Here is a 24,761-nt window from a genome sequence, read left to right as displayed (position 1 = left end):
TGAAGCTTAAGAATAGCCAAACCAAAAATCAAAGAACAACTTCATTTCAAGCTCATTTGAATTTTCTGGGAGATTTAATATGCAAAATATCTTCTTCCATACAAATTTCCATACAAAATTAAAACGCGTTGCACTAACTCAGGTATCAACCAAATCATCTAAAATTTTACACTGATGCTTGGTGACCCAAAAGTCACCAAAAATGTCATATGGGAGGAAAAAGTCATTTTTTGCAGCGGTCTAAGCTATATACTTGATCATTATCAGATAAATTGTTTTAATCAGCTTAAACTTTTTCGGGAACACCATTTGTTTCCCTTTATTATTAGAAACGGAAATTTTCGAATGGTGCGTAAAAAGGTTTGAACCGTTTTCTAGGAAAAACACTTTATGGGTCGAACTGATTATACCATTTATCATCGCTTCAATTTAAAAGCCTTGTGGTGGAGTCAAATCACAGCGATAACTTACATTGAGAAAAATATATTCTTAAGAAATCAGTCTTATCAGCGCTAGAATCTATATTGAAATTTATAAACTTAAATTCCATTTTTCTGTGTGCATCCTCGAAAAGTTTTTCACAAATTAAATTTTGTCCTCGGAGACCCGGTTTTTTTTCACAAACCGCAAAAAAACTGTTTTTTAATTTGAAGTTTCTTCTAAGATCTTTGCATTGTTGCATTGCATGTTAAGGTTGTCAAAATCTCAGAAAAAAATGATAATTTCGCAAATTTTCAAGCAAACTTCGTCAAAGCTACGGTTTACATTCTTGATTCTATAAAGATATTTTTCACATTTTTCATGAATTTACTTTATTGAACTTAGATACCACTAGCATATGCTTTCTAAGCCTTTTTGTCAAGTAAAATTACTCAATTTATCGATGTTTGGCATTGAAATTTCTGAAAAAAGCATCACAGATAACCGTCACAAACTTTTTGAGCTGAATCGCAGAATGATATTGTTTTTGTTGAAAATTCGGAATTTTTTTTTCGTCGACTTTGATGCTGAGTCATGTCGATAAGAAATCTTAAATCGTTAACCCTGTCTTTATTATTCAACTTACCATATTACTTACTATTATACTTACCATTGCGAAGCATTTCCAAAGAAACTGCATAAGTTCGCACAATTCCGTGCAGAGATGCCAGGTGTCCTGATTTTCCGGAATTTGTCCGGATTTTCGAGGGACCGTCCTGATTTTTCGAAAACGCTTGAGTCGTCCAGATTTTTGAAAAATAGTTTTTAAAAAGTCCTAAATTGTCCTAATTTTCAGAAAAATACCTAAATAATAATAAATAATAATAAATAATAATAATAATAAATAATAATAATAATAAATAATAATCGAATTTGAGTTAAAAGATGAGGAAAAAAACTTTTTTGCAACTTGTTGCATAAATAATAATTTTGAGCAAGTTCTATCAAATTAAACATGAAAGATTTTTTGGAAGCCTTAAAATCTACTGGTGTATTTTGTTTGAAACATAATGTTACAATTTTTTGTTATGTTCGATAACTTCTGAATTTTTGTCCCGAGATTTTAGGGAAAAAAAAATTGAGAACAAATGCCCGGATTTGGCCAGGTTTTTAAATAAAATAGCTAAGATTACGTGCAAAAAATATTTTGGCAAGCTTATTCTAGGCAAGAGTCAATCTGTCGAAAATAGGTTTTACTGACTATATTTAAGCCATATTGAATTTTCACTGTAAAAAATTTTAAATGCAGTACAAGATGAATCGTAGTAGTGTCTTGATGCAGTTTCGGATGTGTAGATAAGGTACCTAAGGTAATAGATGTATGGGAAAAGTGTTATGATTGAATTGTGAGAACCGACCATATACACTTGGTAGATTGACCCAAAAAACTGACCTGTGCAAAATTTCAGCCCAATCAGACTTGATTTAGGGATGCCTCCAAACGCTAAAAATTTCGACTTCTTGACCCTCCAAAGGGGGAACCAAATGAAATAGGATAAATCGAAATTTTAACTTTGATACCAAATGTCCTAATAATGGATAAAACGTTGAACTCTGATGTTATCTCAAAAAAAAAGGAAAAAAATTGACTTACAAAATCACGTAAAGGGGAACCAAAAAAAATCCTGAAAATCTAAATTTTAATGTTGATACCAAATGACTTAGAAATTCATGCAATCTCTTGTGAGGGGAGATGAGGGCATAACGAGCACCCAGGGCATAATAAGCACTCCTTTTTTCTACATAAGTACGTATTTTCTTAAACAAATTTTCATAAGGACTTGTTTCGTACTACCTATAGTATTAATTTTTCACCCAAAAAGATGTATCCTTTTCATCTTTACAGAAATAATAAATAATAACCAGCTAGGTTCTCAAGTGACGAAAATATTATCATTTTTGAGCACCATCAAATAAGCTTTTATGACCTTTAAATCATCTTGATCTGAAATGTACGCACTGCAACATGATCTACACATTGTTTCTCAATTTTCACCATCATAAACTTTTTGATTTTTCACTTTAATCAATTTTAACTAAAACGCGTTTTTACTTTAATTTGTTCACTGGAGGCGAACAGAGCATTATCAATGAAGGCATAATGAGCGTTTTCTGCCGGGGAATCTAGCAGCGAATTCAACTCGATGAAGTCAACTGAATAATAGAGCTACAGCTTGACTTGTTTCATCTGTCGATTTGGCTTATTGGTTAGGTGTCGGAGAGGTAATCGGTAAATTCGAGTTCGATTCCTGTTCGAGGGGATTTTTTTGCACATACCATTCATGATTGATTTTTTTTTATTGATACATTATACGGCTAATAGCATCAAAGCATCATCCGTCAAACAAAACACTAGAAACATAATGTATGAGCATGTGTTAATTCTTTGAATTCTACAAACAGACCTAGATTATTTTGTTAATGCTTTGTTTGGTGAATCTACGCCTCACCGTTTAGTGCAATCATGATCATGAATGATAAATGAAAAAAAATCACCTCCACCAGGAATCGAACTCGAGCCTACTGATTACCTCTCCGACATCTAACCAATAGGCCAAATCGTCAAGTTAAGTTGTAGCTCTATTATTCAGTTGACTTCATCGAGTCGAATTCGCTGCTAGATTCCCCGGCATCTTGCCTTCATTAATGGTGCTCCTACAGCCTCGGGGGGTTTCTCATTATGCCTCTACAGTGACTGGTTTTCGGCTTTCGGCAAAAAATTTTAAAATGCATTTTTAAACGTTTTTATCCACTTTTTCAAGTTTCATCCAATTAGACAATAGACTATTTGAGTGTCTGAACACGAAACAATGATGTAATTCACATATTACAGCTGTTCTCTATGGTTAAATAAGCATTTTCCTTAAGATGGCGATTATGCCCTCATCTCCCCTAGCTACGTAGAAAAAAAATTGTCTAGAAATCGACTATCTGGGACTTTTTTGTTTGTCGTAGTCCTAGAAAGTCGATTTTTTGCCTAACTTTTTTTGGATATTGACGATTCATGCATTTTTAAGTCATTTTGTATAAAAACTAAAATTACGTTTTTTTTACCAAAGGGGGGACTTGTGAGGGTAAAAAAGCGGAAGCTTATGCGCTTTGAAGTTTTGAACAGGTCCGTTTTTTCCAATCTTCAAAATGTATATGGTCGGTTTATGAAATTCTACATGACCCATTTTGCTGCCACCTTAATCTACAAGGATTGGCCTTATAGTCTGCTGATATGATGATAATGAATAAGGTCTGATTCTCATCTTCCGTTGTAAATTTTGAATCTGATTAATTTAGCTGTTTCTGATTCCTCAAATAGAAATCTTCTAATGTTTAATATGAATCATGAGAACGTTTTTGTAATGTTTTGCGTACTAGATTTGTGTTTAAAATTTGTTTACGGTGTTAAAATGTAAATAAAAATGCGATCGAAAGACCTTTCCAATTCAACCACGTTTGTTAATGTTCAAATTGCAGCTAATCAGGTTCAACACCTTTACGATTAATGCATTTTCTAATTCGACATTGTATAAAATTTTGGTTTTGAATTTGAACTCTGATTCTTTCGAATCGGGATTGAAATATTTTAGGTGATATTCTGAATTTAATTTTTCAACTAAACCTGCATTTCTCTCCACAGATGACCGATACTCTGCAACCGGATAAGTCCCGGGAGTCGCCGCCGGGCTACTACCGCTGGGCTGACAAACTTCAGAATCTGCTGGACGATGGCGACGGAGCGGAACTTTTCAAGCGGTTTGTGGAGCTCGAAGGTGAAGAGCACGCAAACCGGCTCAATTTCTACTTCGCTTGCGAGGGCCTCAAACAGCAAACGGATCCCGAAAGGGTGATGCAGCTCATTAAAGCTATCTATAGGAAATTTTTAAAACGAGCTCCCAAGGATTCGAGATTGTACGTGGACGACCAGATGCGGAATATGATCAAGGCGGGCCTCAAGAATGAGATGATCCTAACGCCGGACATCTTCGACCAGATGCAGGCGGACGTGGCTACCATCATCAGTAAGACTACCTACCCGAATTTCCTGCAAAGTGAGTTGTACATACAGTACGTGCAGAATATGCAATCGAATGGAAGCGGAAGCGGCAGCGGGGGTGCCAGCTGTGTCAGCATTCCGACAATTGGAGCCGGTCCGTCTTCCTCCGGTGGTGCAATATCTTCAATGACCAGCAGCAGCTCTGCCTCGGAGCTGATCTCACATAGTTCCTCCGCCTTGCCAACGTTACACGAAGACTCAGAACTGGCCCACGCTGACTCGATCGAGCAGCTGTACGGCGCCACCGGACCGGTAGTGGTCGGTCCCGGGAGTAGCATTTCCGTCACCTCCGGAGTCAGCGGAAGTGGCAGCAATAGTAGTATCAACATGCCTTCCAACAAAACAGCAATGACGCTTACCAAGGATGCTCTTATGGCCACGCAGAAAAGGCGACTGGAAATGAGGCCACCAGGGTGAGTGAAGTTATTTGTTTGGTAGATTTTTTAGCGGTTATTATCTAGATCTGCAAATACGTGCTTGAAACTTGCACTTTTCTAGCTTTATTTTGTTCATTAGAGAAATTTGGTTGTGTAGAAATTTGGCAAATATTATAGACACAGTTTTAATAAGGTAAGAGATTTTAAACTTTGAAAACGTTCCAGGTTAAATAGTTTACAGGAATAACTGAAAAAAAATCTAGTATTTAGAATCGAGTTAGCAAAAAACTGAAAATTCCAAATTTACTATTTTAATGAAGACTTACATCAGGGTGGCCCTTATTTTCCAATTATCTTAAAACCTAGCTCCCACCCACCAATCTGAATCCAAACATTGATAAAACAATACTGGAAGAATTTGATCTTGCAGTCTCATAATTCTAAAGCGGGCCACAGACTACACAACATTTGTACAAATGCGATGAAATTCGATGAAATTTTGTCGCTGTGAGCACGATTTGCATAGTGTATGGCACTGCTTGAATGAGCGCCCAAACGGTTGGAGTAAAATCGGTCGGGATTGAAATATTTTGTACAAAACATTCTCCCAGCCGGGGTGGAGATGGTTTTTTTTGTTGCTGTTGCTGTTTTCGCCAGCAATCATTTGTGTTCGCGTGAAATGTGTTTGTATAGTGTGTGGGCGAGCATAGATCAAACAATCGACGCGGAATCATCGAATTTGTACAGGCCAATTTGTGTAGTCTATGGCCCGCTTAAGTTTTTTATTGAAATTTTTATGGAATATAAGGAAAATTTTCTGAAAATTCTAATTCCGGCAAACACTTTTTCATTCGGAACAAACTTCTGATAACATGGTAAATTGTATAAGCTTTATGTTAAAACATTGAAAAACTAGATTAAATAACCTTCACAATGAATCTTATTTCATCAAAATCGGTGAACATTTGCGGCCAGGGGAACGCCAACAAACTGCAGGTCAAATTTTCCCGAAACGGATATTTGCGAACAGCTTTGGAAGGTTAATTGATAAAAAAGTGGTCATCCTGTGTCCATTAGATACACAAGTTACTGTCAAATTTCTTTAGGTTATTGAATGAATATTATTTCTAGCTTAATTTTTATTATGTTTTAATACTGTATTTTCTTTTCTTCTTCTTTTCATTTTCATCTTTATTTGCATTCATCGTATATCCTGCGTGTGTGCATTATGCACTCTTATGAACGGATTGAACCATCCTTATGTTTGTGTTTTGTATGCTGCGTGTGTGTGTGCTTTCATATCACATTTTTATGATCCTTTCGTATGCCATTTTTGCCACGCATGCGCTCCCACGCGATGGGTGCTACTCTCCTATCCACTCGTTGAAATCCCTCTATCAACCATGATATTTCCCACCCACAAACATCATCCCTCACTCCATATTTGCTGTGAATATTTCTGCCCTCGTCGCACCGCACAAATCCACCAATTATGCATGTAGAGCGCACGGGTACTCTGTATACAACAACTATTCGTCCTACAATCCGGTTTCGCGCCGAGATTCGGAACTGGCCAGTCTTAGTTCGGGAAGGACCGATTCCGATACGATGTCCCTCTCGAGTATATCCACGTGAGTAACGATGAATCCATTTTGGATTGAACCTGGAATTCCTAGTGTTTGAGTTGAACCTTTCTTTTGATTAATATTCATCTATCGAATTTCGTTACAGCGATGGTCGACCTCATACGCAGCGGAGGTCACACCATTCTCGGCACCACACCTCGATCGAACGAAGACTGATGAATGAGAATGCGCTTGCAAACGAGGAACCGAATTCGTTCGCTGTAAGTTTTCCCACTGTTTGTTAACGCAAGAAACTACAAACTTATGTAAAAAAATCCAATATTTTTCCGTAGATTATCCCGCGCACCCACCGGCATTTCGAGAAACCAATGCCCCAGGAAGAGTTCGTGTCCATACTGGTGAGCAAGCTACAGGTAGTCAAACAACATCGGGACAACGAAGCACTGCTGAATGAGAAGTTGCAGAAAGTAAGTAACCTTCCAAAATTGACATTCCAACTATAGCTCATTCTTAAATTGTTTTTTTTTTCATAGGCCGAGCAATCAGACAAGTCCCAGAGTGGTAAATTTCTTGCCGACGCTATCCGTCAAAAGTTACAGGTCGAAGACGACAACGATCAGGCCATCCTGGATCAGCACGTTTCACGGGTTTGGTCGGATCTTACACCGAGTAGATCGCCCGGTACGATGTCCCCTTGTCCGAATATCAACCGAACCAGGAGACACGAATCCGGTGGTTTCAATAGCTCTACGATAAGTAAGTTCATGAAAGTGTTTGGCTGTACACCATCTTGAAAATATGTTATTATTTCCAGGTGCACAATCTTCGATGCGACATTCGAAATCGATGCCGGACGGTCACCCGCTGAACATGATGGGTCCTCCGGCGCAACCGCCGCCCCGTAAACTCAACAACAAGTGGCCTTCTATCAACACCGACAGTGGGATCAGTCTGTTTTCGACCGATACGCTCACCAAGTACAGCAGCAAAGATACTCAAAGTTTGAGTACCACCAGCTCCCGTCCCTTGTCCCGAACGATGCACGTCGATATGGGTGCAATGAGCACAGCTACCCTACTGCAGGATACCTCCCGTCGGCTGGAGGATGAAACGAGAAGGTACCTTTCAGAATTATCGATTCTCCCTCGTTCATTCTCTAATGCTTTGATTCGCTCCCAACTACAGATCGAAACGCCACCCTCACCCGCTGCCAGTGAGTTCGATACAGAACATGCCGCTGCCTCCACCGCCATTGCCACCGCCAGCTGCCTCGCTGCCCGTTGTTCCTCCGCCAATACCTGCCAAGCCGCCGCAGAGCGTTACCGGTGGCGATTTCACTGTCGTCGTGTACTCGTTCTGTGACGAGGAGGTCCCATACCGGATAAAGATCCCCGGAAGTCATCCGCCCACGTTAAAGCAATTCAAGGATTACCTGCCGAAGAAGGGTAACTACAGGTGAGTTTTTTTTTTTGGATTTCTCAAACTTCCAGGATTAAAGCAATATTTTTCACATTACCCCGAATACTACGTAACCGTAAAGTGAGAAGTGACACAGAGTTAGATAGGGGTGTACGGGTATGCATGTATACTAGACTAGTTCACTTTTCGGCTTTTTTCGCTGATCACAACGCCACTTACAGGGTTTGATCCTCATTCATTTTCAAGAACTCTGGCTGAATTTGAGCTCATTTGAGTAAGTTTCCAGCAAGCGCTAGAAGTTTTATTGAAAAAAGTCCATTTTTCTGGAAAATTTTCGTAGATGTGTTCTAGCAAGCTGTTGTTAATATAAAATGATAATTTTATAGTGCTCGGTGATTGGTATGACAAGCATCCGTATGGACCTGTTTTAGATAATTGACTAAATCAAACCGAAAAAATTTAAAAATTCATAAACTACCAACTTTTACAGAAAATTTGCTTACAAGTTGAGAGCTTAAAATCAGTAGTAAATAGAAAAAAAATATTTCCGATATAAACTTTTTATAAAAAGATAGCCTTATTTATAACCTTTAATTTGATGTATAACACTTAATTATCGCAACAGTACAAGCAAAGATATTCAAACATTCACATCACATTCTTTGAATCATAATGTTGTCTCCATTCAAGTTTTAGCATCATGCAACCTACAAAACGTGGCATCAAGAGGACTTGCTTACAACTAGATCAAAGCGCGCGCTTTTTTTAACTCCTGGCCCCGTCATGGGATACTTGATTGAATAAAATATCCTTTCTTGTGCACAAGTTGGTGTGGAGCAAACTTGAATGAAAAATATTTTATCAAATCAAATTTGTTGCATAGATATTTAAATAACTTTGCTAGCACTCTTGCGATCATTAAGTGTTATACATCAAATTAAAGGTTATAAATAAGCCTATCTTTTTATGAAAAGTTTATATCGAAAATATTTTTTTTCTATTTACTACTGATTTTAAGCTCTCAACTTGTAAGTAAATTTTCTGTAAAAGTTGGTAGTTTATGAATTTTTAAATATTTTCGGTTTGATTTAGTCAATTATCCAAAACAGGTCCATACGAATGCTTGTCATACCAATCACCGAGTACTATAAAATTATCATTTTATATTAACAACAGCTTGCTAGGAACACATCTACGAAAATTTTCCAGAAAATGGACTTTTTACAATAAAACTCCTAGCGCACGCCGGAAACTTACTCAAATGAGCTCAAATTTGGCCAGAGTACTTGAAAATGAATGAGGATCAAACCCTGTAAGTGGCGTTGCGATCAGCGAAAAAAGCCGAAAAGTGAACTAGTCTAATGTATACTCAGTATTGATTAAACTTCATATGGGGTTTCTAACCTTGTTCTAAAACAAAATGCTAGAATCCTTGTTAAGGCTTTAAGCATATTGGCATCAATAACCCTCCTTAAGAATGCAGGGCAACATCATTTGCCGATGTGAATTGTGACCGGGAGTTGACAAGAGAACTTCTTCTTCGAGACTCACCACATAAGGTCGCTGACTAGGATGACTTCACTAGCGCCAATACTATTCCCAATACATTCCCAAGAGCTGCATGACATTCGTCACTACACAGGCCACTTCCAGAGAGGCACTACTTTTTGTTTATTGTTTATTGTTTATAAAAAACCATCTGACGTAAATGTCTTAATGGTTTACTTAATCTAGGTCTATCTTGACATACATTCAAAGTTTTCTTATTAATTAGTTCTTAATTGGTCGCTTATGCTGGATTCGATCAAGCGTTTAAAGGTTGCAGTTGAGACATTAAAGTCAAAGAGAGCATAATTGCGTAAGAAGCTTACTTTTGCAGAACGCAGGGGGTCATTGCTACTATAGCGCGTATTTCTTGATTCCAGTGATAGCCAGTGACGATTTCGCAGGGTTCTTTCTGGAGCATAAATATGACAGCGCGAAAGTATCCAAGAGCAATCCATTTCGTTTTTGAGAATTTTCGCCACAAACAGTGATTGTCTAATATCATGGCGATTCGACAGCGTGTGGAGGCCAAGCAAAGCGCAGCGTTGTGCATAAGGTGGCAGATTTCGAGGATTATCCCACGGTAGATCACGCAGAGCATAACGTACGAATTTTCGTTGAACCGCTTCAAAACGCGCCACCCATGTAGTTTCGAATGGCCACCACACCAGATTTGCAGATTCTAATATTGAACGAACCAGGCAGCAATACAGAGCTCGTAGACAAACAGGATCTGTAAATTCTTTACTCAGACGTATGACAAACCCCAGCATTCGATTGGCCTTTTCAAGTGTAGCAGAGTAGTGTTCCTTGAATGTCAATATGACTATCCAAAACAACGCCAAGGTCCTTTATTTGATTAACACGATGTAGAAGTTCGCCCTGGATATAATAGTCGTACAAAAATGGAAGTTTCTTGCGTCCAAATGTTATGATACAGCACTTAGAAACGCTTAAGGCCAGTAGGTTGACAGCACACCAGTTCACTACTGTATCGAGGAATTGCTGTAGTATCTGACAATCTGCCAAACTGTTAACATTCAGAAAAATTTTCAAATCATCCGCGTACATAAGTACTCCGCATCCAAAAAGCAGCATATTAATATCATTGCAGAACAGGGTGAACAATAAAGGGCCCAAATTACTTCCTTGTGGTACTCCTGAAGTCGGAATGAAATCTGAAGATTCAGATGTTCCGATTTTAACAGCAAGACGACGATTTGTTAAATAGCTTCTGATCCACGCACAAAATCTCTCAGATAATCCCAGGCGTTCTAGCTTTAAAAGTAAAATTAAGTGATTAACTGAGTCAAACGCCGCAGTGATGTCCGTGTAAATTGCGTCGACTTGTTTGCCACAATCCATGTTAGATATGCAAAATGATGTGAACACTGCCAGGTTAGATGTTACCGAACGTTTCGGAAAAAAACCATATTGATTGTCCGAAATCCAGTTCCTGCAGGCTGCAAACATAACATCGTTGACAATCCTCTCTAGGACCTTCGAGCAGGCAGCTAGTGATGTGACACCACGATAATTGCGAACCTCTTGCTTATCACCCTTTTTGAAGACTGGGCTCATGAAAGATCTTTTCCAGGTAGCAGGGAACCGATGTTGTTGTAAGGACTGATTAAAAATATAAGTCAGGGGCTTAACAAGTATAGTGCAACACTTTTTCAACACGCACGCAGGTATTCCATCCTGCCCGGCTGAGGTAGAGTACTTTAAGTTTTTAATAGCCTCGAAAACCATATCCTCTCTAACAGCAAACACGTCGAGATTCAACACATCGGTAGGCAATCGTGTCACGGCTGCGCTAATTTGTTCTTCTGTTGGCGATTGACTTGAAAATATACTGGAGAAATGCTTTGCAAAAAGGTTACATTTGTCAGCAGATGATTTTGCAATTCTGTTATCTAAATGTACCTCCGCAGGTAGGCCATATTCCTTCCTTTTGGATTTAACAAAATTCCAAAACTTTTTAGGGTTCCGACGAAGCTCACTTTGAGTCCGATTCACATAACGGCGATAGCATAATCGATTATAGATTCGATATTTTCTGGTAGCATCATTAAGTTTAGATTTCATAAATGGGCATCTAGAATTAGTAAATGCTCGAAGCGATTTCGAGCGCAGCTGTTTCAGTCGTTTTATGCGAGAATTAGTCCAAGGAGGTCTAAGCGGAGGTCGAACCATGGGCACAGATTTGTCAAAAACGTCGTCCATAATTGCGCAGAATGAACTAACAGCTACGTCTACACTTGTATATCTTTGGAGATTTGTCCAGTCCACTTCAGATAGACACAGGTTCATGAGATCGAAATCAGCACGACGGAAGTCACGTGCAGATGGGTCGAAAGCCTCATCAAAAGCGACCGGACTCGGGAATGCAATGTTGAACTCAAGCGCAGGATGGTATACGTCTATAAGTACCACGGTATAACTTGCTTCAATTACGGGGCTGTTCAAGATTGAGTCATCCGTAAAAACCAAATCCAACGTCCGATTTTGAAAATTTTTTACGCCATTTCTTTAATGAAGTCCGTTCAATACAGTTCCGTCCAAAAAAGTAGCACTCGCCATATTTAGTACTGAAGCAGAATCGACCACCAAGTTGTTGCTACCGCTAGGAACCCACGATAACTGTGATTGATTAAAATCACCGAGCAAAATAATACCGGACAATGGCTGTTTCAATCTTGCTTCTGAAAATGTCTCAACATGCAATTCTAATACTGAGGTATCCTGACTTCTTTCAGGAGGGATGTACGATAAACCGATCAAAAGTGAACTTTGTTCATAGGACACTTTTACCCACAAATTTTCAATGCTACCGGAATTACAAATTGTGAATATCGATGAACTAAACTTACATGAAACGGCTATTAGCACTCCTCCACCCCGTCGTCGTAATGTCGAGCTCTGATGTGGAAACGAAACATTCCGAAATTTTCGATTTCAAGCCACGAACATTCTGGTAGTATATGCGTACACCGTCAGCAAAGTTTCCATCATCAGGGCGGACTCTGCAAGGCGAGGGGCGATCACTAAACGCATCAGAATTTAAAAATTGGTACTTGCCTGAGAGCACAGGCTGGAGAGGGGGCTCGGGGGCTTCCAATGTGCTAATTTCGGTGCGTCTCGGGATTCCAACAGGCAAGTGATTAGCGACTGCTTCGATTGAGCGATAATCACATAATGCATTTCCGTTTCTGTTGAAACACGTGGTGTTGAATTACGTCTAGATCACAGTAAGCGATTCTATGTTAGTTATAAGTATGCTAGTAGAAATAAAATTCAATCCTGTTCTAACTGCCAAGCAGAGTAGTTCGTTCTACGGCTCTCGTCCGAATACCAATAGGTTATGGGCCTTTTGAGAGTTCGTGAAGAAATCGAAGCGCATCAAGAACTGAAGATTTGAATCATCAAGCAGTTTGAGATGAATGGTCAAACCAATCCGAACGGAGTTAACGCGCCGGGCGCCGGTCACAGTCGCAGCCAGAATTCCTTGGCTCTGCCGTCGATCGAGCTTCTGATGGGACGAGACAACTGGTCAACCTGGAAGTTCGCTGTGCAGACATTTTTGGAGCTGGAAGACCTGTGGGAAGCGGTCAAGCCGGGTCAGAACCCTGACGGAAGTTTCGAGAACGTGGATGCAGATAAGGATAGACGAGCACGTGGGAAAATTATTCTCCTGCTCGATCCCGTTAATTACGTGCATGTGAGGGACAGCCAGCGTGTCCATTTTAGCTCAGAAGTCAAGTCGTCCGACACAGCGAGATTGGCAAGAAGCGAAACGGGTTTTGCGATACCTGATTGGAACCAGTTCACATCGCCTACATCTAGGAGCCACTCAAGCCGGTCTGGAAATGTATGCTGATGCTGATTGGGCTGGTAACCATCGTGACCGGAAATCCAATTCTGGTTTCTTGATAAGATTCGGAGGAGGTGTCGTTAGCTGGGGATCTCGCCGGCAAACTTGTGTGTCCCTATCTACCACCGAAGCGGAATTCATCGCACTCACCGAAGGTTGTCAAGAGCTAACTTGGGTGAAGAAGCTTTTGACCGATTTTGGAGAAGATACCGCCACGCCAATCCCCATCTTCGAGGACAATCAAAGTGCGATTAAGCTCGTCGAAGGTGATCGGATCGAGAAGCGGAGCAAGCACATCGAGACGAAATACTTCTACGTCCGAGATCTTCATGAAAAAGGTTTTATCAACATGCGGTACTGTCCGACGGAAAACATGCAAGCAGATATTCTGACGAAGCCGTTGCAACACCAGCGAATCAAGTTCCTGCGTGATCGAATTGGAATCATCGGAGATCTAGACGAGGAGGAGTGTTGAAACACGTGGTGTTGAATTACGTCTAGATCACAGTAAGCGATTCTATGTTAGTTATAAGTATGCTAGTAGAAATAAAATTCAATCCTGTTCTAACTGCCAAGCAGAGTAGTTCGTTCTACGGCTCTCGTCCGAATACCAATAGTTTCCATTCAGTCGACAGTTCACAGAAAAACTGACGATATCGTTAGCAGCAGACTGTAGCTTTGAGCTTGAATCCGTGTTCATCCGTGCATCGTGCTGGCCACAATAAATCCGACTCGATGCACATGGTGCGGGGCTAGAAGGCAGAGCTGTGTGACTAGATGAAAAGCACGAAACTGAAGGATACTTGCCATGAAATGGCAATTGGAAGCCTCCCCCAGAACCACCTGACCGATAAACGGGACGACTTGAAGCTGGAACAGTCGGTCGTTGGTGGTCCGGGAAAAGAACTTCCAAATTGCTTTGATTGGTGCGTCCCGACTTCCGGTTGAGGTTCGCAGGAAAATGGTCAATATCAGGGGCAACGTTCGCTACAGACTCTAGTTCAGAGTTAACATCCGTGGAAATTTGTTCATCGTGACGGCCAAAATAAAACTGATTCGATGGGAGGCTAGAAGGCAGAGGTGCGTGACTTCGAGAAAAGCTTATGTTTGAGGAATACTTGCCACTGCATGGCAATTGGAAGCTTCCCTCTGGACCACCTGACCGATAAACGGGACGACTTGAAACAGGAACGTACGGTCGTTGGTGGCCAGAGAAGAGAACTTCCGAACTGGCATGATTGGTGCGTCCCGGTGTCAAGCTGAGATAAACTGGCGACTGGTTATTATTGAGGATCACGAAACTGTTTTGAGTTGTAATCCATGAACTCTCGGAAATACAATCCTTTCGGCCACGATTCAGGATTCAGCGCCCTCGGTTTCAAATCCGGAGAAATGCCAACTTTAAACGATATGAACCGGAAAGAGCTGATATCGCTACCTCTCGGAACTAATTTTACCACCGTGGCATCTTCCACACCAAGGTTGGCCTGCACAATGGTTTTAACAGCGTCTTCAGTGACTTCCGGCTTAATACGCGACAAATAACCACCAGCAAGCTGGTCGTCGCCACAACTTTGGTGTGGCCTTCTGGGCATGGTCATGTCGCACACCGCTACCATAATTTTCGTTAGCTGCTTAGCTTCCTGCATGTAGCTTCGGTGCACACTTCCTTATCAAAAACTTTGGTCTTCCATCTCCGCTCATGGACTGGCAATTGCCTTACTGCTTCAGGATTTCGGTCTCCTACGCTATAACGTTTTCAAATACATAATAATTAATTTAAAACACGTTAGTTTTTTCTCAACTTGTTGTTCAGCGTGTAAAATTTCCGACGATGTTTGTGTTCAGTTTTCTCGATTTTCTTTTCAAATTGTACCACAAAATCCAATTTGATTTTCAAACACCTGCAACGGTCGTCAAATGTGCAAACCGGTCCTATGCTCGGAAGCAACACCGGTGCGCCGTTGGACCACAACCTACTGGGAGAACCATGCGCTAGCGACTTATCTACTCGTGCTCACCGCTGACTGACTGCACGCTCGTGACGGATTGCCCTATGTGTTTTCTGGGTATAATTCATCCACACAAAACCTCTGTCTACGCCTTACACCTTCCTCTTCCTCAGTTCAGACTTTGCGCAACTCCCCTTTTGCGGATTGGATCTAGAAGGTCCCGAAAGGGAAATCGAGTTGTCGACCGCACTTTCAGAACCCCTGAAACGTCTGTCGGACCCTGACACCTCTTGTGTCTGACAACTTTTGCGTCTGGATACTAGTAGGACCTGGTACCCAGATGCATCACTTCTACCCCGCAGATTTGGTGGAGAACTACCACCAAAGCCGTACATCTGCAATCGTGTAGTTTGCAGACACTTTTCCACACTGGAACACTTTGGGGTGAAATTACATCCCAGAATCACCGAGTTGGTCGCATCGCCACGCACTGCTGTGTGTTTGCTATCAGGCAGCAGAAATACTTGTGGTGGAACTCCATACATTTCCACCCCACCTTTAGCCGCACACTGTAGAATGGTTCTGTGACCCTGGATTTATCTGGATGATCTCTTCCTTATTAAGGTCGAGTTCGACTTGATAAAGCTTAGTTCTTTTAGAAATGGGACAGTTACGAATGTTTGCATCTCAAAAACCATTCGTATGATCAATATACTTTCTATGGAGGAAATGAAGGTAATCTTATGATAATTCATGAAAAAATTCGAAAAAAATTATTTATCGTTTTTTGTAAGAAAAATCTCTACTTTATTCTTGGTACCTCCTATCGGCCTGCGCACACTTTTTTTCAGTTATGATATTGTTCAGTTTTTTCAACTTTTACTTCGTCCAATCCGTATTCTAGATGGCTGCATCCTCCTCCTTCAAATTTTACTTCGTTTTGGTCTTATACTTCTCTATTGAAAGAAATTAGGGGCAATTTAGTGGATAAAGCTGTTTCAAAATTAACAAAACTTGATTATTTTTGAGCCACTAAAAAGAGTTTTTAATGGTATTTCTGCTTACAAAATCTGACAAAAACGAATTAAAACCATCAAAAGATTAATTTTAAAGTATAATCGGTTAGTATAGATCGTAGGTTGCGAAGGGTACACTCCAGATTACTCTTTTTAGGCTTTTTAAAACAGCGAAAATCAATGTTTTTGTTTTGAAAATTGTTATTTTTTTCCATAGGAGCAGAATCGTGGCAAATCCTTATATTTTATACAAAACAACCAGCAAATAAATACTTTAATATGCTCGGGACCTTACCACGAGCAGACTTGTTATGGGATTCAAACTCTGGAATTTGTTTGATATAGGATTTTTCACAAGTTTTGTCGTCCTTCAGAAATCACCTGTCTCATTGCCTCGGTACCAGCTTTACACCTCACGAGCTCTGGACCTAGCAAAAATTTGTTGTTTGAGGTCAGGTTTGAATGACTCATAATTAGGCAACACTGTCAGCTTATCAGAGAAAAAACTGTTGGACATTTCACCGATCTACACTTAGTTTTTCGTTTATCCAAATTTAAAAATTTTGGCCTGAGACGTGTCTTCCCTGATAACCCTTAACTGTAGTTACTGATCATGTGCTGCATTACAATGCTTGATTTGAACTTTGTGGACATTTTCGACAGTGTTTTCATACTTTTCCACTACTCACAAACACTAATTCTTTAATAATCAACGATTTTGTCACCTTTCCATTTCATAATGATCGTTTTTGAAGAAAACTGTGCAAGATTATTTTTTTCTTTTTCTCTTGCATCGTAAATATCTCAAAAACGCATTAATTTAAAATTTTGAAAAAAATAGGTCGGTTAGTAATTTTTACAGGCAACAAAATGCAGTCAAAATTTTAGATGTCCGATTTCTAGTAAACGAGCTATTAGCATAAGAAAGTGTCTCATTTCTAAAAGAACTAAGCTTTACCCACCTTTAAAGAAACAGAATTTCCCGTTAGATAATTTCTGGCTCCCATGTCCCCAACATGAGAGTCCAGGATTCGGTGGCACCGAAGTTTTTTTAACGTCTTTATGACTTGACCGACTTTGTTTTATCATAATGATTTTAGAGACAACCGCTGCTAGGTATTACATTTAGAAAAATCTTGTAAACAAGGGTTAAATAATTAAATAGCTAACCATCCATAGCCCAACCAGCCCAACCACACCAACCAGCCCAAGTTTCTTATCAGAACTGGGTTCCCTTTAATCTGCTTATTGGACGTAATGGAAATCAGGAGTCACAATCAATTAATTTGTAGAATACTCACTCAACCTTTTGATTATAGAATCTTTTTTTTAACAAAAAACTAAATTTTGGGAAAAAAGGTTCCCGAATGTAATTATAAATTCATTGTTGAAAATGGTATAATAAAACTCCCTTTTTTCGTTCACAGATTCTTCTTTAAAACCCGCTGTGACGACATGGACAGCCCCGTTATCCAGGAGGAGATCAACAACGACAACGAGATGCTGCCATTGTTCGAGGGGAAAGTTATGGGTACCGTAAAACCGTCAGAGTAGGCGGACGGATAAAGCCGCCCCCCTTGCTCGAAGGTGTTTGTCCTCTAGACTCGAGACTAGTCCTCTTCTTTGTTTTTCTCTGTACAAAGATATATTCTCGGATTTACGAACACTTCAGCGAACCAGTTCATTCGAAAGCCAACGCACATCACGAACGACGTACAGGTAAGCGGGACAGGGAGCAACCTACCGTGTTCCGCGAAAAAGCCTTTTATTTTATACAAACGTGACACATTTTTCCATATCCCGTATCAAGTATTGATAACTGGGCCAAGTGCCAGAAAAGCAAAGCTTTTCAAATTGATTTTTGATCAAAATTAGAAACTTAATGTTTATTAGTTTATTTTTTTAACATTCAAAAGAGTTTATTTCAAAAATCACAATAACGATGCTTTATTTCTGTAACCTCCAATCAAAAGTCTTCTGTGGCATCGCCAGTTTAAAATTTATAATATGTAGTTTTTATTTGGATTCGGTTTAACTTTCTTTTAAAAATAGTCGCGTTGGACGTAACAGTGCCTTGTGTATGATGAGAAGAAAGACGAAAAATTACAAAAACAGAGTATAGGAATAAAACGAGACAAAACGAGAATCAATAAGTGGTTGAAAAAAGTGTTCAATGTGTAACAACAAATGCTAACATTAGACACAAATCATCTAAGCTAGAATGTACAGCTGCAAATAGGTTAGCATAGCTCTCGTGATTTTTTGTTTTATTTTTCTCTTTGCTATCGACACAAATTACGAATCTGTGGCTTAGACGTAACCCCAAAAAGCCATTATAATCGAAGGAAAACTCATAAAAAACAATGCAGCCAACCTTCGTTTGAGGGCTGCTAGCAATAAATTCAATAACTAATTCGATCATCTGAGTTGATAAGTCTAAGTCTTAACAGTATTTTGTCCTGTAATTTAACTACATTTATTTTTAAGTTTAAGGTAAAATACGAGCTTGATCATTGAAGACTCTAATGATTAACGTGCGGCAATTTTTCGTGTTGCTTTTTTGTTTGCAATATATTGACACTGTTCAAATGTAGTTATTTATTGAGCCGGTCTCTGCTAGAAGAGTTCTTTAGCTAAACGAAAAAAAAATCAAGTCGACTTGCTGAAGGATGTGTGGCAAAAATTTAAGTGCTTAGACAATATAATGAAACGATCAAAATGGGTTTCCGCCAAAATTTTAACACAACTATGGTTAATCGGATTGAAATTGGACAAACTTAAATGAGTAGCCAAAAAAAAACCATTAGTTTAAAATAGAAAAAAAAAATATTTTTTCCAAATCAACGTTACACGTTTTCAAACTAAAAATTTACCTTCTAATTATAAATTTTCTGACTCTGACCTATTTTATTTGTCGTATGTCGTTTTCAGTTTGAAAAAATACCAATATGATAGCACTCAAATGGCTGTACTTAAATTGGCCAACTCAAATGAAAATATTTAAGTTAAAGCAACGTTTTTAATGTGTAGGGCGAAAAGGAGCCCAAACAAGACCTCCACCAACGCTCTTACCAAAATGCGTTGCACTGTTTGGCTGAAACTAATTTTGAAGCGGAAACGACAACAATTACAACAACAGGGTTTGCAATTCAATGAACAATTATCCAAAGCTAACAATCGAGAGGACACAAAAACTCCGCCAAAGGTCCCAATTTTTTTGGAAACCCTTAAAGACAGATCCAATATATTTATCCTTTAACACAAAATCGTTTTATCAGAACATCAAAAACGCGTCGAAACCCAGTCGCAGAGAACTGAACAGCCCACGAAGAAAGAAATACGATATATTTAGAAGCGTATATATACTACACAGTAAAATATAGACGAATAAAAAAATCAAGCAATGTGTAATTTTGACAAACTGGTTTTTGCAATACCTGTGTGGTGTATCACATTTTGAAAACTGTTTTAACCTTTTGCTTTTGACGGATCGTTTAGCCTCCATGTCGCACAACCTCTTCTACGATGCACATCTGGATTCGAGCCAAGCGCATCTTGTTTTCATCTCCACTTACGTTTAAGAATCTCGATTTATAGTGGCTTTTGATGACATTCAGCTCCACGAAGGATAGCCAGTTGACAGGCCACCAAGTGGGAATGATATTCCGCAGGCAGCGATTCACAATTACCGTTTTTGCGGCGTCCCCGCGTATGTGCAATGTGTTTCGCACCCATACAATAATACGGATTTCACATTTGACTTCAAGATTCGGATTTTCGTTCGTTATAGATGTTTCGGAGACTTGCAAATCGGGCTTCTCTGATCCGGGTTTCGATATCTTTCTTGTGCCACCATCAGGCGTTATCTAACAACCAGGATAATCCACTGACATGTTGTACAGCTATCATGAAAATAGTGATAAACTACATTATTCTCACTCAAGCAGTTACCGGGATTGGAACGACCGAATCGAAATGTTGCCACTATGTATGTATGTATGTATGTTTTCGAGACCTTTACGAAGATACCCTGTGTCCAGTCGACCGGTAATGTTGCAGACGGAGCAAGTTATGCTGACAAGGCAGGGTCGGCTTTAAGCATTTCAGCAGGAATGAAATCGATCCCAGACGCATTGTTGGAGTTCTTATCTTTGATGGTCGTTACTATTTCTCGACGGTTTGCTTGATGAAAATTGTTATATCTACTCCTTGTAGGATTTGCGGGGGAAGAGATTTCTTTTGCACTTAGAAAATTCAGTGGATTAAAAATTTGAATGTCATCCGCAAATCGAAAAGGATTAATAAGCTGTTTGATTGTATATTATATTTAATTCTTATCAGAAGATGCTTTTCCGCTCCTATCTATACTTGAACCAGTATATACATGACACACAAAAGCATCGATAGTCCCCGTAACCCTAAAGCCGCAGGACACCGTCTTACTCGTTCTCCTGCGAGCGCAGACGGCCGTTCGGGTTCGTCACGGCGATGGCCAGCTGCTTCGCCCGTTCGACGATCTGCTTCCGCTTCTTGGAGGACACGGCGTGGGCGATCTCGGCGCAGTACACGCGGTTCTGCATCAGCAGCACCTCCAGCTCGCGGACGTTGTGGACCAGGAATTTCTTGAAGCCATTGGGCAGCATATGGCGGGTGCGCTTGTTCGAGCCGTAACCGATGTTCGGCATCAGATACTGTCCCTTGAAGCGGCGACGAACCCGGTTGTCAATACCTTTCGGCTTGCGCCAGTTTGGCTGTTGAAAGAGGGATAGGAAACCGTTTAAAAAGTTGAAGCATAGTGTTGGATAATAACAAAAGGAAACATGGGATGAGAAAGACAATCGCTTTGAATACACTTCAGAATCCTTGAAAGGGAACTTAACCAATAAACTGTTGGGGTTAGTTTGACATTAAAACGGTCGAACTTATACCTTAATTTCGATGCGGAAAAGTAGGGGCAATCATGCAATTCGAATAATATTTTGATCTGGGATTAATATTAACTAGCTTTGAACGGTCTTTAAGTGGACAGTGTCAAGAAAGTAAAAATACGAGTACGATTTAATAAGCCTAACGATAGTCAGTCTCCACTAAGACTTTGATAGTTGAAAGAAGATCTTTAGATCTGGAAGCACAAAGTTCTTCGACACAACGATAGAGAAGGTTATATGAACTTCCTTCGAGAACTTGGAGAAATGTGATCTGTCTCGCGAATATTTCAATGACTCCACAAACATTGAGATTGGCTGCTGAAAATACCCCAAAATGGCAAATGCCAGATGACGATGGTCAAATGCTGATCTGAAAAAGTGTTCAATATGAACACATCTGGAATGGTGTTGTTAAACTTTGTTTGAATTAATATGAAACGAATATGCTAACTTTTCGGAGATTGGATATTATGATAAATTAAAGTAATTTCACTTATAGGAAAGCAGTCGGAAATTAAAAACAATTTACAACTAATTGTTTCTTGAGACTTTTTTTTCATTCGGAACCAACCACAGGTAACCTGGTACAACATGTCTAACTACAAACTACAGGTCAAATTTCCTCGGAAACGATTATCTTGTGAACAGCTTTGGAGAGTTAAGGAGAACACTTCGGTATCGAATTTTGAATACGGCGAATGCGCCAACTGTAAACAAATCCAGATTATCACATAAATGCGTTAAACTCTTTATTTTACATCCGAAAATATGATCTCCTTTTAATTTTTCTTATTTGAGTGAAGTTAAATTTAATTTTTTAAATAAGGCGAATAGCTTTTTTTATGAGTGTGTAATCCCACAGTTCATTCGCCCATTTCCCCTCAAAATTTCGTCACGAACAAAAGGGCCAATAGTTATTTCGAGATGGAAAAAGGGCACTGAAGTTTTTGAAATTTGTTTTCCCAGGATGAGGAGAAGCACAAATCAGCATTTATAAGATCGTTGAATGTGCTAATGTGTTAATGTGATCATTTGGACCCGCTTTCAAGCCGAAATTTGCTGGAATATTGCTTCTTTAATGAGTGATCCAAAAGGCGAACAGTCATTCTGCAATTCAAAAGGGCGCTCCAATTTGGCGAATGAACAAAATGAGAGCATCAGTCTGTGGTAAAAGGGCCCACAGTTATATTTATTAATTTTTTGAAGTAATTAGTACGGTAAAGCTATATCGATCGATCGGGTGATGAAATTAAATCAATTTGAAAGCATTTTAGCGACTTATTTAGGAAGATGATTGTACGCAGCTAAATAGGAAATTGATTTTATTTTCTGAAACTTGGAATGCGTTTTTCTCAAAACAAAGGTCTTGGCGCATTCGCCGTTTTCAAAATTCGATACCGACTTGTTAATAATATACTTATTGAGTGAACATTGTAAGCCAGGCGATAGGCTGAATATCATAAATAATTTATAAAAACAGAGGGGAACTAACGATAAAACACTTTACAGTTGTAATACCTAATTAAAGTGATTTGGAATCAGAAAACATTGTCTCATGGAAAATATTTGGAAAAACATCGATTCCAGAAATGCAACATTCCAATAATCAATCCCATTATCAGTCCTATGTATAGATTGAAACGTTCCGGGCAAATTATTGGACACTTACCGCAAGCTTGTGGTACCGATCAGACTGGTGACGGATGAACTTCTTCGTCCGTTTCTTGACGATTTTGGGTTTGTATGCTGGACGCAGAGCCATTTTTGTTCCTAAAAAAGATCAAAACAAAATTTAGAGGTTAGGTTCACGTACTGGACAGGTTGGAATGTTTCAGCATTAGAAACTAACAAAAGTATCCGATGGAAATAGATTAATATTAATTGATTTCCACTACTATCATAATTTCGCATTTAATCACTTTATAAAACGTTCAAGGAACTATTTTTCACTAATTTACTAGAACGGACTCGTCAATACACCAATGGTGTCAGGACTTGGGTAAACAATCTCGAATGTGCGCAATTCTCTAGGGAATGTCCATTATTCCATAGCGCCATTTAGTGGAAACCAACATTTTCCTACGCACGAAACACAATTAGAAAAGTCTTTTAGCTAAATTTCCCGAAAATCACTTACTTTTGATCAGAGCACAACACGCGGCTGTTCAATCGGTATCGAAGGGACAATCAAAAAGAAGGTTTACCTTTTTGTCGCGAAACTGACAGGTTGAATTTTCGTCAAGTTGGCGTCCCTGGCTGTCAAACAGAAAATTAGGTCAACTACCGTTAAAACGAGGGGTGTTTTGAAGAAAACTGTTTTTTTCATCCGCAGGCAAGTTGACCGTTTCATGCGCAACATTTTGCTTGCTCAAATTGAAAACTACTCGCTGAACCTAAGCTTTTTTTAACCTGACGATTGTTTCAGCTTGCTTGCCTAATAGTGACAAACTTTTGGAATGTTCCAGCATGAACAGAAGTTTTCTTGAAGCCAATAGGAAGACACTGAAATGTTGGCTGCAAAAAAATCTTCCATTCCTTCATCCAGATACAATTTAGCTACTTCCAAATTTTTAGAGCCATAATTGTGGCAGTACTAAAACAAAGCCTTGTCAGACTGATTCATTTGATTCCTCAAGAATATCTTAGAAGATTGTAATATATTTGATTATGCCCTATCGAGTAATGATAGACCACTCCTGTAAATCTTGCCATAAAACAAAAAGCTAAAGCTCTTAACTCAGTTCCGACACCCGACAGTTGCTATCAACCGCTTAACGCGACATCTCCCGGTCGCTAGAGGCAATAACTAGGCTCTACCTTTCCCTGATTATTTGAGTTCCACAAGTGATCTCATTTAATTTTCTCGGCTAGCTATTTGGGATGCAAAAGGAGGCTGTGATAAAAAAAAATCTAATGCGTATCACTTGACTGTCCTTGAGAGGTGGACAAAGCCCACGAGCTAGGGAGTATGAAGCGCAATGCAACGCACACAACTGCTGGTGGCTTAGCCATCATTTGGCGCGACTTAACTTTGGGGGTGATAGCAGGTCTTAGATGACTGTCGCAATTCAATTTGGCAGTGAACGTTCGGCGAACAAGGTCTTAATCTGATCACGAAAAAGTTAAGCACATTTATTAAGTGCAATCACGTGCAGGTAGTGCTTCAGCAATCTAAAAGTTGGTAGATTAATAGATTATTAGTCGTTACAGATATCGTAATTTTGTGAAACGAATTAAACAAGAGTGTCGTTTAGAAACTTTTGCACGTGCCAGGGCATATACACCAGTGAGTATAACACTGATCGTCAATGGTGATTAGAATTGAGGTTTAATAAGTACCTATGTTTAGTTTTTGCTCAGTTACTTGCTGTAATAGTTTACGGAAAACTAAGGAACGATTCGCCGATCGAACGGTGCGATCGTTAAAAACTACCAGCAGGTAAGACTCATGATGGTTGTTCGTACTGAGTGTGTCGACTGAGAGTGCATATTTTGTCCTTTGTTTTGCAACGTTGAACACAGGAATCCCACAGTTC

At 39.5% G+C, this 24,761-nt stretch overlaps 2 protein-coding genes across 5 annotated transcripts in view; one reads left to right on the top strand and one right to left on the bottom strand.

Moving 5' to 3' along the window:
* Positions 1-19,718, top strand: part of LOC129755884 (axin) — a 357,557-nt gene extending 337,839 nt beyond the window's left edge. For 3 of the 4 annotated variants that reach the window (XM_055752579.1, XM_055752577.1, XM_055752580.1), the window contains 8 exons: positions 4,112-4,941; positions 6,408-6,536; positions 6,637-6,751; positions 6,824-6,958; positions 7,025-7,247; positions 7,306-7,609; positions 7,677-7,946; positions 17,725-19,718. In XM_055752579.1, coding sequence (XP_055608554.1) covers positions 4,112-4,941; positions 6,408-6,536; positions 6,637-6,751; positions 6,824-6,958; positions 7,025-7,247; positions 7,306-7,609; positions 7,677-7,946; positions 17,725-17,851 — 2,133 coding nt within the window. In that variant the 3' untranslated portion in view covers positions 17,852-19,718. The remainder of the gene's footprint in view (positions 1-4,111; positions 4,942-6,407; positions 6,537-6,636; positions 6,752-6,823; positions 6,959-7,024; positions 7,248-7,305; positions 7,610-7,676; positions 7,947-17,724) is intronic. The other variant, XM_055752581.1, reaches the window with a different exon arrangement.
* An 888-nt stretch (positions 19,719-20,606) lies between these two features.
* On the bottom strand, positions 20,607-23,484 carry LOC129756899 (60S ribosomal protein L32). Its single transcript, XM_055753947.1, has 3 exons — positions 23,363-23,484; positions 22,895-22,995; positions 20,607-21,048 (listed from the first exon to the last, which is right to left on the bottom strand). The coding sequence occupies exons 2-3, from the start codon at positions 22,985-22,987 to the stop codon at positions 20,737-20,739; spliced, it is 405 nt and encodes a 134-aa protein (XP_055609922.1). The 5' UTR covers positions 22,988-22,995; positions 23,363-23,484; the 3' UTR covers positions 20,607-20,736.
* Positions 23,485-24,761: the final 1,277 nt, after the last annotated feature.

The sequence above is a fragment of the Uranotaenia lowii genome, chromosome 3 (genome assembly GCF_029784155.1).
Source record: "Uranotaenia lowii strain MFRU-FL chromosome 3, ASM2978415v1, whole genome shotgun sequence".
Lineage (NCBI taxonomy): Eukaryota > Metazoa > Arthropoda > Insecta > Diptera > Culicidae > Uranotaenia > Uranotaenia lowii.
The sequence above is the reverse complement of the archived record's forward strand: the minus strand, read 5'-3'. Positions and strand labels throughout refer to the sequence as shown.